Genomic DNA, 18,364 nt, shown 5'->3' on the forward strand with positions numbered 1-18,364 from the left:
TCTGTGATGGGGGACCGATTGAGGAAACGGGAGCTGATGGCAGTGCTGATGGAGTGAAATCAGGAGGAGTGCAATGCCAATCAGGGGAGTGTCTTTCCAATCTTAGTACTGTTATTGTTAAAAGAGCTGTCATTCCGGATACTCGGGGAAGGTGTGGAGGGTTATCGTCTGAAGATTCCTGTATTTGTGAGCTTTGTGGGTCCCTAGTTGATGAGAACTGTATCCAACGGTGCCAACCTAAATATAGTCCGTACTGGGGTGGGTATCCTCTAGAGGATTATCATAGCATATTAGGCAAAGTGTTAAACAAAACTGATTGCTGGGTGTGTTCACATGTGCCCCAGGGGTAGCATAACGTAGGGTTGGTGCCATTTCCGCTGAATATCACGAAAATTTTAGAATTACAAAAAGGGAAAACATTGGATGGAAAATTCCTCTCATCCAAACCACCTCATTTCAAACTCTATCAATTACAAGTAGATAGATCACTTTTGTGTTTAAACATAACCAACCCCAATAAACCCGGGAGTTGGGAAGTGACGGGGAATAATCAGACGATGACCTTCTCACAAGGAGCTGATAATGAGTCCATAAACCATGATCTATTGCGTTCCATTAAGTCTGGTGGGAAACATTTTAGGTATTGGTATACATTGAGTTCCACCAAAGAAATTATTGGTAAGGTGCCAAATGGTTATTGTGCTAAAATAATACAGCCAGAAACTTGCATGTATCAGATGGAAGAACCAGAAATAGGATTGTTTGCAAAGGAAATGTGCTTAATGATAATGATGCATACCATTCCTTATGTCCTCCCTGATAATGTATATTTCATCTGTGGAAGAAGTTATGACCCTCACACATGTTGAAATGCTGGGTATACATAAAAACACACCGTCACCATATCTTCACACACAATATGAACACAGAGGCAAAAGAAATATGGTACCTGGTGATATACATAAAGCCACTCAGTTAATCAGTGAGACAACTGGCTTTCAAGTTCTGGTCGCATTGGACCCCACCAGGATCGCTCGGGGTACATAAAATTTTAGATATATCCAGGAACTTGCTAAATTAATAGATAATATCACCGAGCTGTACGATGACACATTCAGGTATACAGGGAGAGAATTGCAAGCGTACAAGAAAGAACTGGTGCAACACAGGCTAGTGTTGAATTATTTAACTGCTGTTACTGGTGGGTATTGCGTAACATTGGCCACCCAATTTGGAGTAAAATGTTGCACCTATGTCACCAATGATACCAGTGACCCTAAGGAGATGATAGACCGGAAGATGGATGAAATTCTGCAGCTAAAGTGGGAATTTTGCAAGAACCGTAACGCTTCAGTGGCTGAAGTAGGGGAAAAGATAGAAGGATGGGTGTCATGGCTGAACCCAGTAAAATGGTTCTCAGGTCTAGGGGAATGGGTCCAGGAAGTGATCGCTAGCATAGGCAAATTCTTAATCCTTATACTGATTGTCATCATAATAATTGGCATATGCGTCCGGTGTGTTCCTATTGTGTTGAAGTGTGGAAAATGTAAAAACAGAGTGAAATGAAAAAATTAAACTATGATGGTGGTCAGTAATGACAATATGTATACCGAGGTAAATATAGAACTGCATTACAACCCTGAACTAGGAAATACAATCGTTTGATGTATTATATTTAGACATGCATAGAATGTATTATTGAAATGTTATTCATAGAACACCTCAGATAATGTAAAGTTTCAATTCCCCTTCAAGATTGCTATTATAAGACTGGTGCATTCCCACACCTTTCACATGATCTTCCAAGATCCGCGGTGTGCGTATAATAGTAGTTTTATGTCCCCACCCAGATACACATTATTGATGGATAAAGAACCACCTTGTGCCATCCCATAATAACACCAAATAATATGTAAATGTAAGCCTAAATTAAATTCTAATAGCAGATTGTGATAGCATGTTGTTTGCTATCAAAGGGTGGACTGTCGAAGCTGAATAATTGGCTAAGACAAGTTCAGTTTAAAATTTAATCACAGCGACGCCATCTTGCGAATGGCCACAAGACTCCATCTTGAAAATGAGATTGCAAGACGTCATTTTGCGAATGGCCGCCTAAGCGCCATTTTAGATACTCACATTTTAGTACATGTGGCGATAATACTAATAGCACCATGCGATTTCATTTTTCATCATTTCCCATAAGCACATTAATACATACAATAGCGCTGTTAACTAGTCGCATATTAGCGAATGCATAGGACTTTGTATGAAACCGCTGTTTTATTAGCTTTATGCGCATGCATCTGCCCTGAGTTAACTAGCATCCTTATATCGAACCCTCAATACCCACACATTACATATCCACACATAAGGTTCAATAAGCTCTAAAGTGTATGACTTAAGTTGGTTCAGTTAGTTTAAATGCTGAGAAATAAAGATATTTGATAACTAAGGTATTATACATGCTAAACAAGTCATGTTTGGAGTTGTACTGATGCGTATCCTTTTTACAGTATTCCGGTGTTATCGGTGGGGAGATCGCATCACGCATTCCCGAGTTATGGATCGCAGAGCCTACAAGCAAAAAAATTTATATTTTAGGAATAATTGTTAGGATGCTGCAGGAGGCGTGAAGAGGAAGACCCCCAGCTGTTAGAGGCAGAGAGAGTCTATTTGAACCAGCCTGTTAAATGTGCTGTAACAGATGCTTCAGCCCTGAGAACCAATGATATCAGCAACAGACTTCCCTATTGTCCTGTTTATTCTGGGGGGGTATAAATATGAGTGCACGAACGCTGGTTCTGGGTCTTCATGCTGAATGCTGAATGACGAGGGGTCTCTTGCTGATGCCTATCTCTGGGTCCGGAAGCTCCTGCGTATGTATACTGTACTTGCGGTCTGTATAATTTCCTTTTGTGCCTAAATTGTGTCTTGATCAATTTGCGTGTAACAATCTGAACTTTTACCTGAATATCACTTGTGCTTTGGAACCACAGATTCCATGTCTAAGTCTTTATTTATGGTATGACTGCGTACGCAAATTAGCGTCATCCTTAGAAGGTACAGGCAGGACATTAGAAGGTATAGGCAGGACATTAGAAGGTATAGGAAGGTGTGTATAGAGGTTCTGATCCAGTATCATTAGGATAGATGTGAATGGTAGTGAGGAAAGTAAGCACCTGGGAATACAGGGAGAAGGTGAGGAGCACAAGTAGCCATGTACTGGTCTCGGATAGATGTGAATGGTAGGGTGGAGAGTAGGCATCTGGAAGTACAGGGAGAAGGTGAGGGAAAAAAACAGAAAGTCAGTGACTGGGAGCAATGTTAGCAGGTACAAGGGCAGCATGCACCTTAGAAAGCAGGAAGGAGGTGATAAATGTTGGATGGGGATGTCGGGAGCCTGGGATTATTGGTGTTTGGAAGTGGACCATGAGTGTGTTTGATTTAGTAACAAAAATAGAAGTTACAGTAACGAGAGCTGATGTCTTTTTAAAACATAACAATTGATCAAAATGTGAAAAAAAAACAATTTTTTATTCATTCTATCAACAACAATAGTTTACATTTCTTCATTGGATACATTAATATTAATCCATACCATACAGGGATATGAACCAAAGTACATATTAATGCTGCCCGAGGCAGTCAGGTGTGTACATCAACAAAATGTTACAGTACAACGCAATAGGCATCTCATCCATGTCACCAAAAACTTCTAGGTAAACATGCTAACAAAACATCATCTTCCCAGTGCAGTTACTGTGAAAACAAAAAATAAGTGTAGTCTTTTTGTGCTTTGCATACTTAATTTCTAACAGTTTCCTTGCCAAAAGAGACAGCCTAGTATGGCAGGGCTTTTCCATCTTGGCAGTGAAAAAGTGAATGCGTCATACCAGCAGAGGAGTCTTCTTAAAGGCACGATATAGAAGATGACCCTCTATGGGGTTATTGCTTCCATACAGATAATAAGCAAGTCAATACAATCTTCACTTTTAATATTGCTGCATAATTTTTGGCAACAAGAGAAAATGTTGACTGTTTAATTTACCATCGAGCTACGCTATTATTCTATGACCCGATAATAATCATAATGTAATATCTCTTTCTAGCCTACTGTACGTGTGACTTACATGGGTTTTCATGACATATTACTCAGAGTGGACCTGATTTAAAGATGGACGCGAATTTGTAAGAGAAAAATATGCAAATGTCGAGCCACTGGGATTTGTATTGAGACGCCCACCGGCTGCTTCGCAAACCCAAGCGACTGCGTACATAGACGCAGCTCGGTCGCAGATCGGTCGAATATCGGACATCTAAATAACCCTATGGTCGCGCAGAGTGGCAGCAGGAACTGAGGCTCTAGATCCATTTTCACTGCATACGGAATCGCAGTCGCTGGCAGAGACAAGTCCCAAAAGCGGTAACGATACGCCTGCGTTTGATTAGGCACCTCTCCGGTGCCAGCAACAAACAGTCCCTGCCTGTTAAGTCACTTTGCGAATCAATCTTTATTGCGAGCAACATCGGTAATGAAACTTGATCCATGCTCAGCGACACAGAACACAACTGAAGGCACGGTCTGAGGGATTCAGTGGTAACAAGGAGAGTGGCTAAACAGATGCGGGCATGTCGCTTTAATCATTTGCTTCCTAAGATGCACAACCGCTCACACAGGAGGCCATACTTGGAGGAAGTAAGCGCACCTGCCATAGGACTGGTGCAAGTTTCGATGGTGTGGCAAAAGACACAGCCACAGGCAAGCCTTACCTTGGCCTAAATGTTCCTTTGACAGGTAAGTCTAACATTGAAATGGTTAACATTTGGGGGGAGATGTATCAAAGCTTGGAGAGAGATAAAGTACCATCCAATCAGCTCCTAACTGTCGTTTTTCAAAAACAGCCTGTGAAGTGACAGCTTTGAAGCTGATTGGTTGGTACTTTATTTCCCTCCAAGCTTTGATAATTCAAGCTCAGTTGCTGTGGCTTGACGACTCTCCCCAATGGTGCCAGGTCACACTCCTTGTTATAAACGCCTGTAAATTGTGAGAAATGTGTCACACATGATTGAAATTAAGATTATAAGTCAGAAAGTCTAAAACAATAGCATTCATAAACTATAAGTAATGTAGTGATACATTTATAGAAGCTAGGGGACGTACAACAGGAATATTATTAGGCATTCAATTGGTAATATTCCCATTAGACAAATACAAAGTGCTAAACGTTTGGTTAGTGTACAGTACCTTTGAAATTGATAACCCAATCAAAACAAGTTTGTATACTGAAATACATGCATAGCTTGTTGATGGGTGAAATATTTTTTATTTTATATATATTAAAAGGGCATAGTAGGAAGGATTTTTTTCACATTACTGTGCATGTACAGTACATATGAAAGTACTAATTTCTTAAAGGAAGAGGCTAAAGCATTGTGTGATTGTATAGAGTTACTTCTTTTATCTACAGTGCCTCCTTTAGTCCTTTTTTTTCACTTAATGTTGCCTCTCTCTATTACTTCATATGCAAATAATTTATTTGGTTCTAAATAGTACTTTTTTTCTATTTACATTAATTTATAATAAAATATTTTAAAAGTAGGTGTACCTTTAAATGATAATCAGATTGCGTTTTTATCATCTTTAAATTAGGTAAGTATTTTCTAATAAAGTATAAGTTGTACAGCTGTATAAAGGGTGGTGCTACTAGATGATCATGAATAAAAAATCTATTGAAAAGAAATCTACTTCATGTCTGGGGGAGACAAAAAAGATCAGGATATTGAAAATTGGGTGTGACCTCTCAAGGTGTTTGTGCCAATTTAACCTTCAAATCCCCCCAAAAAAATTGCTGTTGGATATTGTCCAGGCCTTCCCAATTTTCATGTATTTTTAATTTGTTTCTTTTTACTACACATTTCTAGAAAAATATACACATCTTTTTCCTGGAAATAAAAACACTTTGTAAGTAAGTTTTCTACTGAATTAATGCAACAGAACATATTTTGATTTTCGGTAGTTTATCGTACCTGAGTTTTTAGTTAACGATAATACTGCATCTGTCACTTGTTCACATACAATAGCATTTGCTATACTGATATATATGATTTATTTAGCCTTAATCAAGAAGTGAAACACATTAGTATAACCTACAACACACATGGGATATGATTTGTACTCAGTATGTAGTCCCCTTGTCTCTATTCACTTTGTCGGCATTCACAATGTCAACAGCAGAAGGTTGACATTGATGATGTTAACATGGTTTAAAATGTAAACATCAATAATGTCAACATCTGCAAAATTTAGACATTGACAGAATGTCAATATGATGTTGACCTTTCTGTGAGGTTTAAGATTACAGCTAAGGGATAGGGTTAGCGTTACCTTTTGGGATAGGGATAGAATGTTGACATTCTTAATATGTTGACATAACATCACTGTCGACATGCATTTTCAAAGTCGACTTTATATGCATGTACACTTTGAAAATGTCAACATTACAGCCATTTCGACATAATGAATGTTGAAATTGTGAATATCTAACTAATAAACTGAACACTTGTCCTCATTTGTAAAAATGAAAAATAACAATTGTTAAAAAAAATGATTTGTAAGCAATTTTCGATAAACCTATAAATAAGCCTTATAAAAATTTCATACGTTTTTATTACTTAAAAAACTGCAAATTATTTTTGCAAGTAAAAGCCACAATTTCTGAGGTGCGCATTTAAAAATATCAAAAAAGTTTGCCAATTTACCTAAATGTAGTGAATTGTTAGCATTTTTTTAATTCACAAATTAGTACAAATACATCAAGAATTAATTATTGCAGAATAAAAAGAAATGCTAATATTGTTACTTGTAATAAAGTATGGGAAATGCTGCTACGTCTTAATATCATCACATAAGGGATATAGACAAGAGAAAAATGCAATCATTTAGAAAAGTCTGTTCTAGATTCAAATTTCAACTACACCATGAGCCTAATTCACTTTTTTTTTAACTTGTACATAAATTTTCTTTACAGGAGGTATTTATTATTTTTACATCAAATATATATATTTTTTTCTTACAGTATTTCACCCTTACCCTTTCACCTACAGTATCCACATTTTAGGGGCAATTACTGTTTTCTTGAAAAGGTAATATCACTTTTGTTGAGCCTTTGCTTAAAAAAATTCAGTTGGCTGTTTGAAAATTGGCGCAACCTCTATATCAGGATAATTACACAATAAAATTCAGCACAATAATTCGGAAGCACTTATATGTTTTGACAAGAACATTTGGCACCCATGTACTGTACTAATCCAATAGGTTTCACTAAGACACATTTCAGTCAGTGCAAGTCCACACAAAATAGACTATAGTTTAAGGCACTTCATTCTGAATGAGACTGTAGTCTGACTACTACAAGAGGAGAGGCTGCAACTACAGTGATTTTTTTTAAAATAAGCTACAGTATCCAGCTTGTTACAAATTACACCAGTCCTCTAATATACTTAATTTTGATCAAAATGCACTTACTACTGTTATTGCATAGGTCTAAATTAATAATTAACACATGAAAACTACCTTCACAACATGGTTTTATATTATAATCATTAAGTAACTGTTATCATACTAGTCTTCATATAGAGCAACTTCTGATAAGACCACAGTAAACTGCATAAAATGCATTTATTATTCACATTGCCAAAAAAATAAAAAGGAACACTGGGTAATTAAAAATTGCAGATTTCAAACAAGTTTAACGTACCTCTAAAAATAAATAGTTTTTTTTATTTAATTTTTTGCTAAAAGATCTAGAAGCACTAATTCAGAAAACTCTTTCCTGCATTTCCAAAAATGAATATACAAAATATTCCCTAATATCTCTGATAAGATTTTTGTTTACATAAAGAACAGAAAGAAAAACCACTGAATAGGATAACATAATGTTGAACTCTTAACCGCAAAATATAAATTGTGCATTTTGACCCTCCAAAATTTGTCACATAATCACATAATAAAAAAAATACAAATTTGCAAATTATTAAAATAAATGAAATTATTTGGAGAAACAAAAAAAAACAGACTACCACAAACTACAGCATGGTTGACTGGTTAAAATTCCATTCTCTTCGTCCATTGTCGAAAAATTTACTTAAAGGGGATATCCACTCTCAAAAACATTTTATCTATATTGCACATTCAACAAAAACATTTTGAAATGTAATGCTATTAAAAATGTGTACAATTGAGAGGATCCTATTTCGTTATCTAGCCCTGTTCTTTTTCTCAGCTCAACTACCTCTTCTTGCCAACTGTCTTTAAGGTGCTGTTGTCGAATGATCCACCTTTTTAAACTGTTTTACATCAAAGCTAGAAGTCAACTAAAACAGCTAGTGCGGTGGTTGAGCAAACTACATAGTAGTACAGAGATATATTTGAAAAATGTTTTGACGGAGCAGTAAACACTTTATAAATGAGCTATTATGGAGGATTATATATATTATTTTTCCTTAAAAATTTTTTTGCTAACACGATCCCAGCGGTCAAAAATTTTTAAATGATGTCTCTTTTACTGTTAACTTGCATGATCACTATCCAAGACCCTTGTGTTTCTCCAATCATCAATACATGGAGCCTGTACAGCAGAAACAAGTAATTATTTTCCACTCGTCATATCCAGTACCTCTTCCATTTTTAAGACGCTCATTGTGGTACGGATATCCATTTGAGCTAGACAAGTATTATCCCAGAAAAAATGTTTCACTGAATTATGTGTGAAAACTAATCTTTGGCCATTGTAAGTAGCCCCCGTGCCATAGTTATCACTTCCCTTTGTGCAGTGTGATCAGAAAAACCAAGTGGATTTTACATCTCGTATCGAATGGCCAGTTTGAGAGTTAGGAACAATTTAAGTTATTCATGTAAACTCTAAAAGAAAAACATTTCCCCACCAATGAAATTCTGGATCATCAGCACCTTTATTATGGGATTAAAAAAGTGAAAAATCAGGCTTAGGGGGAGGTCAATAAATTCTGTTGTACCACAATGCGGAAAGCCACAGTCCAGAGTCGCCACACCCAGGACTTGGTGGGTCCCCTGAGGCATTCAACAGTCCAGCAAACTTCTCCTCATCCCTACTACAGACCTCGTGCTATCAATGTTCCACCAACATGTGTTTTCCGTTCATGACAATGGGCAATTCATAGGGAATTCAACAGCATTGCTTTTAGTTTGGGTAGGACTGCATAGCTGGACTGGCAATGGCAAAGGGAGACTTACCAAATCGGAAGAACCGGTGGACAGCAGGTAATTAGCATTTCAATATTATAGCTAAGTATTCTTTACTGAACTCTGCCCAAAACTGAATTTTCATTTCTTATAAGGCTTTTATGGATAAAATAAGTTCTGGCATAAAGCTCTACCCTTATTTGAAGGTATATAGAATATGTGATGTAAAAGATGGACAAACAGATGTCGAACATAGGGAGATTTTCTGAATTAGAGATCTATCATCTCTCAAGCCAAAAAGCAAGTATCCCTGGAACTTTTGAAGAACTACGCTAGTGTAGCAATTACAGAGGTTAACCCTGAATAAGATTATAAACCTACTTTAAATCCTGAGTTATTTCTGTAAAGGGAAACATCTGAAAAAAATATTGCTTGTACTGACCGTTACCTGTTTTTGTTGTAAGCCTGCTAATAAATGCTACCTGGTTACACTCACTGTGTATACTGAAAAATATAGTATTAAGCACCTATTACCATCATCCTGTTCTTTGCAAACATTTCCACAATCAGAAAAATTCTAAGTAATTCCCCATAATTTTATTATTAAGGCAGCTCTATGGCATCTACTCTTCTGCAAATAGATATTTGGTTTGTATACTGTACATTCATTGCCATAAATGGTGCATTGCAAGCCCAACTTTACATAGACAGGAGCATTGCTTCCGATAGAGGGTTATTGGTTTCAGTAGATCTGACTTCACAATTGGTTTTGCCTGCAAGTGGATTCAATCCTGCCTATTGTGCACAATACTTTGGAGGCAAAGCAAGTAGTTCTATGCACAAATATCTTTACAAAATTCTAAAAATAAAAACAAAAAAGCGTAAGTGCTGGCCTATGGATGAAACACAGCGCAATTTCTATGAAAATGAACTATCTAGAAATCTTCTACTCCAAAATAGTACAATTTGTGAAAGTCTGTAAGAAGTTGCCTTCAACCAGTGCTAACAGTGGTGGTCGTTCTCTTCCATGCTGATGCTGCTCCGCCTGCTGTTTACTTTGGAGGCCCCTGGAGATACTGAGTGAAGTGCATCGTGTACTCTTGGGGAAAGAGTGTCGTCCATGAACATGTCTTCCAGTTTCGAGCCCAACTTTGTGGGCATGCTGTAGATGGTGGGAGAGTCAGTAATGTTCCTCATGTTGTTGCTAAAAGTGATGGTGCCATCGGTGAGATCCAGGGTGGTGGTGCCAGAAAGATTATGGTGATTTTGCAAAAGTTCTTGGTTGCAGCTGTCCATCATTGGCTCCTGCTTAATGACACGACTCACCAGGTCAGCAGAGCAAAGACCAGTAGAAGGCATGATGGAAAGTCCGTGGGCTCTGGCCTGCATCTCGAGCTCCTGAAAGGTACAAATAAAAATTGTAGATAAAAAAAAAAAAAACTTGGTTACCCTTCCAAGTTGTGTAAAAATAACAGGAATTTTCCATACATTTTTACAGCATCTATAAAATAATCTGCTAAGGAGGATCCATCTGGAGGTGAGTATGCAGCAATGGAGGGCGGGATGGGGGCAGAGCGGGGGGTGGAGAACTGCAGTAGACAAAGGGGTATGGGGCAGAACAGAGCGGGGGGGTGGAGTAGTGAGGGGGCAGGAGCTGAACGGGTCCCTTTACTAGTTTACTATACTGTATCTAACTGACTATAACAGTCCTCACATATAACACAGAGTACTGTTTTTGATCTTATTTAAGAAGCCAAATCCCCTTGCAAACTGTTCCTGGAAGGGCCCTACACAGTATCTAGAAGTGGCAAGTTTAGACATGATGCTAAAAGGGGCAGACTAGGTGGGCCAAGTGGCTCTTATCTGCCGTCAAATTCTATGTTTCTATGCTGCCTCGTCTATTGAAGAAAAAGTTTATAGGGAAATGAAGGGAGACTACGGTGGTGGCTGCAGGGTTTATATAAATATTAAGACCATCAGATACAGTACAAGAGGCCAAAAACAGAGTTTGTCTTAAGAGCTGACAAATACTGTATATAGTAAATAATTTCTCCACCCAAGAGTTCCAACTACTATTGGGTGGACTTAATATAATATATTTAAGAATGATCTAATACATTTAAAGTAAGCCACTGTCCTTGATATTTTTTTTACTCAAATGCAGAAGTGAAAAACATTAGGTTAAATACAATATTTCCGCTTGGAACGTAATGATTTCCACATTCCTCAGATAATATCAACACGACGGATACCAAATCATCAACACCCCAAATCAAGATTAATTAAGAAAAACACTATGGTGGCTGTGTGCACAATAACATAAGACAGATGACACGTGTCAGTACAAATTATCAGAACATTTTTTCACCGAGCTAAAATTACCATAGCATAAGACAGCCACCCCAAGGCACCGGTATATGTTATATCTGCTTAGTGAAGAGAATTACACTTGAGCTCATTATCAAGAAGCCTAGTGATAACTCAAATAAGCTGTTAAAATGAGGAAGTAAAATAAATTGAAATGAGTATTAATTGGTCTGAGCCTGAATGCTATATCCCAGAGCGAAATAGTTTGAATGATCAGGGAATGGGATCTCTCTTCATCAAGCTTCATTCCCTCATTTTAGTACATTTATGTTTTGCAGATAAATGGTGCCTGTTTGACCTCTTTACTGTTGTTGGGGTTTTTTTTACTTTTTTTTTGTGATGAGTGTTTTAATTCTCTGATTGACTACAGGTTGATCTAGCCTGGTGGACCTTATCATGCTTTGATTGAATACAGGTTGGTCTAGCCCAGTGAACCATCTAATGCTCTAATTGACTATACTGTAGGTTGATCTAGCCCAGTGAACCATCTAATGCTCTGATTGATTACAGGTTGGTCTAGCCCAGTGAACCATCTAATTCTCTAATTGCCTATACTGTAGGTTGGTCTGGCCCAGTGAATCATCTAATGCAGTTACCGACTACAGGATGATTTAGCCCAATGAACAATCATATGCCCGATTGACAACAAGTTGATCTAGCCCGGTGGACCTTCTCATGCTTTGATTGACTATAGGTTTGTCTAGCCCAGTGAAACATCTAATGATCTGATGGCCTACAGGTTGGTATACCCCAGTAAACCATCTAATACTCTGAATGACTATAGGTTGGTGTAGCCCGGTGAACCTTCTAATGCTCTAATTGACTACAGTTTGTCTAGCCCAGTGAACCATCTAATGATCTGATTGACTACAGGTTGGTATAGCCCAGTAAACCATCTAATACTTTTAATGACTATAGGTTGATGTAGCCCGGTGAACCTTCTAATGCTTTAATTGACTACAGGTTGGTCTAGCCCAGTGAATCATCTAATGCAGTGATTGACTACGGGTTGGTTTAGCCCAATGAACCATCATATTCCCGGATTGACTATACAATAGGTTGATCTAGCCTGGTGGACCATCTAATGCTCTAATTGACTACAGGTTGGTCTAGCCCAGTGAATCATCTAATGCTCTGATTGACTATAAGTTGGTTTAGCCCAGTGAACCATTATATCCCCGGATTGACTACTGTATTGGTTCTCTAGCCTGGTGGACCATCTAATGCTCTGATTGAGCTAAAAAGGTAGAAACTGACCTGTATCCGAAGCAACAGGTGTCTATTAGCGTGTTCTAGCTTCTTCTGTTTGTTCTCGAGCTCCTTGGATCGCTGCTGTTCTCTTTGTAGCTTGCGTATATAATCCACAGAGGCTTTCAAAATCGTCCCCTTGTTCCACCGCATATCCCTGGAACACAAAGCACATTTTACACTTATGATTTTCTGAGTACTGCGGGATGAATGTTACATCCTTTCAATTCTCTGCACAAATTTTAAGCTACTGATACAAATGTCTAATTATATGTTTTTGCAATTTTAATAAGAGTTTGCTAGAGATAATTTACCATTCTACGTACACACCCCAGATCTGAGGGTGCAATCTGATCGCTTCAGCTAATGATTCGGGATGCAAGCACAAAAGAAATAAGGGGACTTAGGACATCACTGGCTTTTACCATTCATGATTGAAAAGCTTGAGGAGAAACCAGAGTTCAACACACTGGCTGAAGAATTTAAATACAGCTCTAGGGTGGAGGCCAAGATGTGACCGGAAAACCCAAATATAATTAGGGTTATCTTTATTTAGTCCCATAGGAGACTTTCAAACTCAACGTCCAGGGATAGGATAAAGAAGGGAGTGTTGTTGAAGGAAAGCAACAATGTCAGGTTTAGGCACCTCCTACTGAAGGTGCCTGTCTGCTCTGTACGGAGCCAAAGTGATGGTTCTTAATTAGGAGTGGTAGGAAAGGGCTATTTCTGTGGGTTATCAAATTGGCATATAGCTTTAGTTTCATAGTGCAATGGGTCTACAATTTTGGCACAATGTGGGATCCTTACCAGGTTTCGGTATGGTCACAATCTGGGCCTCCAGCATTTCTAGAGGGAAAAGAGGAGGTAAGGGAACAATCATTGTATAAAGCAGTCAGATTTAGCTGGTACATCCTCATTGAAACACCTATAAAAGGTGTTTGAGTAACCGTCAGAACATGGGGCTTTAGTGAAGTTGTAGTGAATTCGTGGCCATGACAGTATCTACGAGGATGTTATCAAACACCTCGAGCATGCTCATAATAAAGTGTATCAGTGTGGAAATGTGTGAAGGTCATTACCGCACTTATCCACAGTCAACACTGATTCCTGCTTATACCCGGTTATATCAAGCAGCTTGTAACATTCATCCAGTGCCAGACTATTGTGTTTAGTGCTTTGCTCTCAATTCCTGTTTCTGGCCCTTCTTGCTTATTGACCATGCTGACCTCACAAATCCTGACTTCTGACTGTTATTTAAACCACATATTGCTACTGTTCTCGACTTCCATCCATCTACATCAAAGATCTTACTGTACAGTACATTGCTGTGTCCATAATAATACACGTGCACGTGGACTCTGCTGGAATCCCCACTGAAAGCTCAGATTTGGACCAAGCATGTCAGCAAATTTTCAAACAAATGCAAATAAATCCATTGTAAGCTCGATTTTCCTGATTCGGAACTATTGAATCTCCAGCCTCGTCCCCCATGAAGACACTGCTTAGATAGTGCGACTTCAGAGATGCAAGATCCAAGGCCGGATTGGGCTGAGCAGTTGCATGATCTTTAATTGCTTAATGTCACCTTGGTTTTTACAGGGGATGTCCAGAATGCATTCCCCAGACTTGCTAAAGGTGCACTTAATCTTTACTGAAGGAAGAGGACTTGCCCTGGGTTGCACCATATGTTGTAAGAGGTAGTCCAGTCCATAATTCCTTGCCCGGAATCCAGACAGCAACTGAGGCTGCTGTGATACACTTATGCCAATGTGATCAAACAGTGTTGGGCTACTCTACAGAGATGATCCTTCCATTTCGGCTCTTCCTATTATTGTGAAGCAGAATTCACCAAGTGTTGGATTGTTCATTCACTAATAGGGAGGGTGAGCTAGGTTTAGACTGTCGTGAGACAGGTTAGTGTTAGCCTACTGATGAGGTATTGTCGCCATAGTAACACCGATGAAGACGCTGAAATACCGATTGGTGCCTCATTAGACGCCACCAATGGACGCAGCATCAACTCTTGCACCAGCTCTATGGCAGGTGCAGTTCTCCGCCCGAGTATGGCCTCCTATGTGAGCGATGTAGCGTCTTTGCATGTAACCTGTTTCAGTGATACACCCACAACAGTCCCATAGCACACCCATAATACGGACCATCTCCATGCATCCGCTAAGCCGCCTCCCTGTCACCGCCCAGGAACGTTTTTGACACAGTGCATCTGAAACACAACTGGGACTCTGACCGCTCAATAGTGCGACAGACGCATACGCAGAAGAAAAAAAATACTCCGCTGCGCCTGACATCTGCAGCGCGTAGGACTAAATGTGAATTTGCTTGTATTCATCTTCATGATGATTTGGAAGAATTCATCTCCAGATGCATTGCAGTCGCTCTGTGCTTTCCCAGCTGCAGGGCAGGGAGGTAGAGCGACAATCAGTTACGTTAGTGCACTCCTGTATCACAGGATGGGCCTGTTGGACAAGAGCGATTCAGGGTGGACCTAATGAACTTGATGTCCTTCAGGACACACATTTTCGTATAGCAATGTAGGTGTACATGAGATGGTCATCTCTGCTCCCCTGTACCTTTTCTGTAGTGATGTTCCAGTATGCAATGATGCAGTAGGTTATATAATTTGGGGAGTCTTAGAGGACATATCATAGAGGAGAAGTGTTTGGTCAGAAGGAGTCTTCAGTAACTCTTAAAAAGAGCTGTTTATCTTATGTTCAGCAAAGTCCTATGTCTCTTGATCTCCAACTCTATCTTGGTGAACAGGTACTCACAGCCAAATCAATTATGGATTAATCAATTATCGAGAAAGGCTATACTGCTAGTCATGGGTTCCCTACAGTACAGATTAAAGTGCTGATACATGTATAAACCATTGATGATCTTCCAATCCCTGCTTCCTCCAGTATGCCAAGATATATTGCTCCAGAATATTGTGCTTGGTGTTTCGATCCTGCACGTGCCTTGGTGAACTCTTGTTGTTGACCACAGCTTGTTTACTGGCCATGCTGACCTCTGGCATCCTGATATCTGGCTATTACTTATACCACAAATTGCAGCTGGTGCTACTATTTCCTACCGAATATCCAGCCTTCAGGGTTCATCTGCATCTCAGGTCTTACATTGCTGTGATCTCTACGTCCAGAGACAACCAACATTTCAGCTTCTGACCAAAGGTCAATTAAAGAGATCAATAATCTGGCAGATGGATGGAATGGAGGAACTCACTGATCTGTCCCAGGGAAGGTTGGCGGCTCAATGGGTTAGCCTGACGGTAGTATAGGGAGTGAGAGAACTCAGCAATGGCAGTAGTGATATTGCTCAAGTTGGTCTGTCCCATCCCTTCCCATTTCCACTGAATGCATGGAGAGAATGCGTGAGCATGCCTGTTGATTGCAGAGCTTATATACTAACATTGTGCCTTATCCAGTTTAATGTAAAATCTTTGTAGCATCATGGCAATTGCCCTTTCAACAGGTACCAGCGACAGCCAGTTCCATTCCGCCCTAAGGGTTCTATTTACTAAGCCTTGGGTGGAGATAGAATGAATGAAGATAAAGTACCAGCCAATCAGCTCCTAACTGTCACTTTACAGGCTGTGTTTGAAAAATGACAATTATCTCCATCCAAGGCTTAGTTAAAAAAAAAACAACTCAAGTCTGCTCAGTGATTTTGTGGTTTCCCTGTAGGCTCAGACTTCAATCTTCTCAAAAGGGGGTATCTGCAACATTCTGCAGCTTAAGTATTGTGTCTGTGTTTTAGCCTTGAGACCAATTAAATGAATTGAGAAAAAAAACATGTTGCAAGTTTTATAACTGCTCCACCTAAAGTACACTGATACGTCATAAGGACTGTTTATGAAATGTCTGGAGATGGTGCAACTGGGGGATGATCGGCCTATGTTACGGGTGGATAGCAGCACACATTAATGAGAGTTTTAAGTGCAATTTATAAACCAGGAAAAGCTCAATGTGTCAATAGACAATGTGGACATGAGAGGGGAATGTGTAATCATTAACTAAGTGATTTAGGGGGAGATGTAGCAAAACTTTGGAAAGAGATAAACTACCAACCAATCAGCTCTTGTCATTTTTCAAACACAGCATGTGAAATGACAATTAGGAGCTGATTGGTTGGGACTTTATCTCTCTCCAAGCTTTGATACATCTCCCCCTTCGTCATTTCCAGGGATCAACGCGGCTGAAGTCCAATATCAGTAATGAAAAGTCGGAGCTGCTCATAAACATTGTATTGCGGCTTGAAGTGTGAGCCAAGGAGCTATCCAAAAGGGAGCCAAGCGCTATGCTAAATCATCAAACTGAAATCAATGAACCCCTCAGAATAGGATATACTGACATCTGTAGTGGGCAGAGACATTGACCTGACGGGTTTTGTGTTAAAACTTGGTTACAATTTCCCAACACAAAATGAAGTACTTGCCCTCTTTATCACATGCCATTGATGTAAGGTAAAATCATTATTAGTGCTATATTGGGGCCTTACAGTAGCCACACACTGTCCCCACCAGCAGCTACAATTGTTATTCCGCTACCTTATGCATCGGTGTTCCCCGCACCTCTTAGATTGTAAGCTCATTTGGACAGGGTTATGTTAAACGTCTGTTTCAAGTTGGCAAAAATACAGTGTGACATTGGAACACTCCAGATCCTGGTGAAATAGGATGGACAACTGATATGTGCCTACAACTGATATGTGCCTGCGACTCTTCCAGTGTTCTTTTATCCCCATCTATTTGAAAGGGCAATTTTAATGGTCAATACATTTTCTAATACGTCACTTGGTCTTTGTGTGGTTTCCTCGTCATTTACAGCACCTTCCAGACTCTGTTGTGTTTATACTGTATGTATTTGAAAAAAAGCTCTGGCGGAGGCACCAATCTGAGAGACGAGGTGGAGCTGCAGGTTTTGTGTAGTCCAACAAGGTTTTCTCTATGTTCTAAGGGCTTTAGCACTGGCCAATGACAGGAAATTGTATAAGGCTATATGGAATTTCAGCGGAGGATCAGGATTGTACTCTGTATGATTAGCGGCACTGGACTAGTAGATATGGAGATTGCGAATAAGGATATGCAGTCTATTGCGTGAAGGGGTAGAAATAGGACCACAACCGACAAAAAGCTGTCGGTGCTTGTCCTCACTTTTGTTAATTTAAAGGACAAATAAAAGTAAGAGGAGGGAACACAATCAGAGACCTAGGCAGGGCTTTGGAACACCATCACAAAGGCTAAGGGGTATATTTACTAAAGATGGATTTTAATCGATTTAAAATCGATTAACATCGATGTTGTGTTTCTCGGGCTAAATCACACATTTACTAATACTTAAAAAACTAAATCAAAAGTTGTCTGTTAATAAATGTGTGATTTAGCCCCAGAAACACAACATCGTTCGATTTTAAATCGATTAACATCGACCTTTCGTAAATATACACCTAAGTGTGGGGATTGAGCACAATAGAGTATACACATAAATGCAACATTTCAAAAATATATAACCT

At 39.2% G+C, this 18,364-nt stretch overlaps 1 protein-coding gene across 11 annotated transcripts in view; it reads right to left on the minus strand.

The window, feature by feature from the left end:
- Nucleotides 1-6,728: 6,728 nt before the first annotated feature.
- Nucleotides 6,729-18,364, minus strand: part of MITF (melanocyte inducing transcription factor) — a 281,278-nt gene continuing 269,642 nt past the window's right edge. For 8 of the 11 annotated variants that reach the window (XM_088473361.1, XM_088473360.1, XM_088473356.1 and 5 more), the window contains 3 exons: nucleotides 13,643-13,681; nucleotides 12,845-12,992; nucleotides 6,729-10,618 (listed from right to left, as the gene is read on the minus strand). In XM_088473361.1, coding sequence (XP_088329487.1) covers nucleotides 10,223-10,618; nucleotides 12,845-12,992; nucleotides 13,643-13,681 — 583 coding nt within the window. In that variant the 3' untranslated portion in view covers nucleotides 6,729-10,222. The remainder of the gene's footprint in view (nucleotides 10,619-12,844; nucleotides 12,993-13,642; nucleotides 13,682-18,364) is intronic. The other 3 variants (XM_088473367.1, XM_088473366.1, XM_088473359.1) reach the window with 1 other exon arrangement.

This window comes from Taudactylus pleione, unplaced genomic scaffold, assembly GCF_031769625.1.
Source record: "Taudactylus pleione unplaced genomic scaffold, aTauple2 ptg000135l, whole genome shotgun sequence".
In the NCBI taxonomy this organism is placed as follows: Eukaryota; Metazoa; Chordata; class Amphibia; order Anura; family Myobatrachidae; genus Taudactylus; species Taudactylus pleione.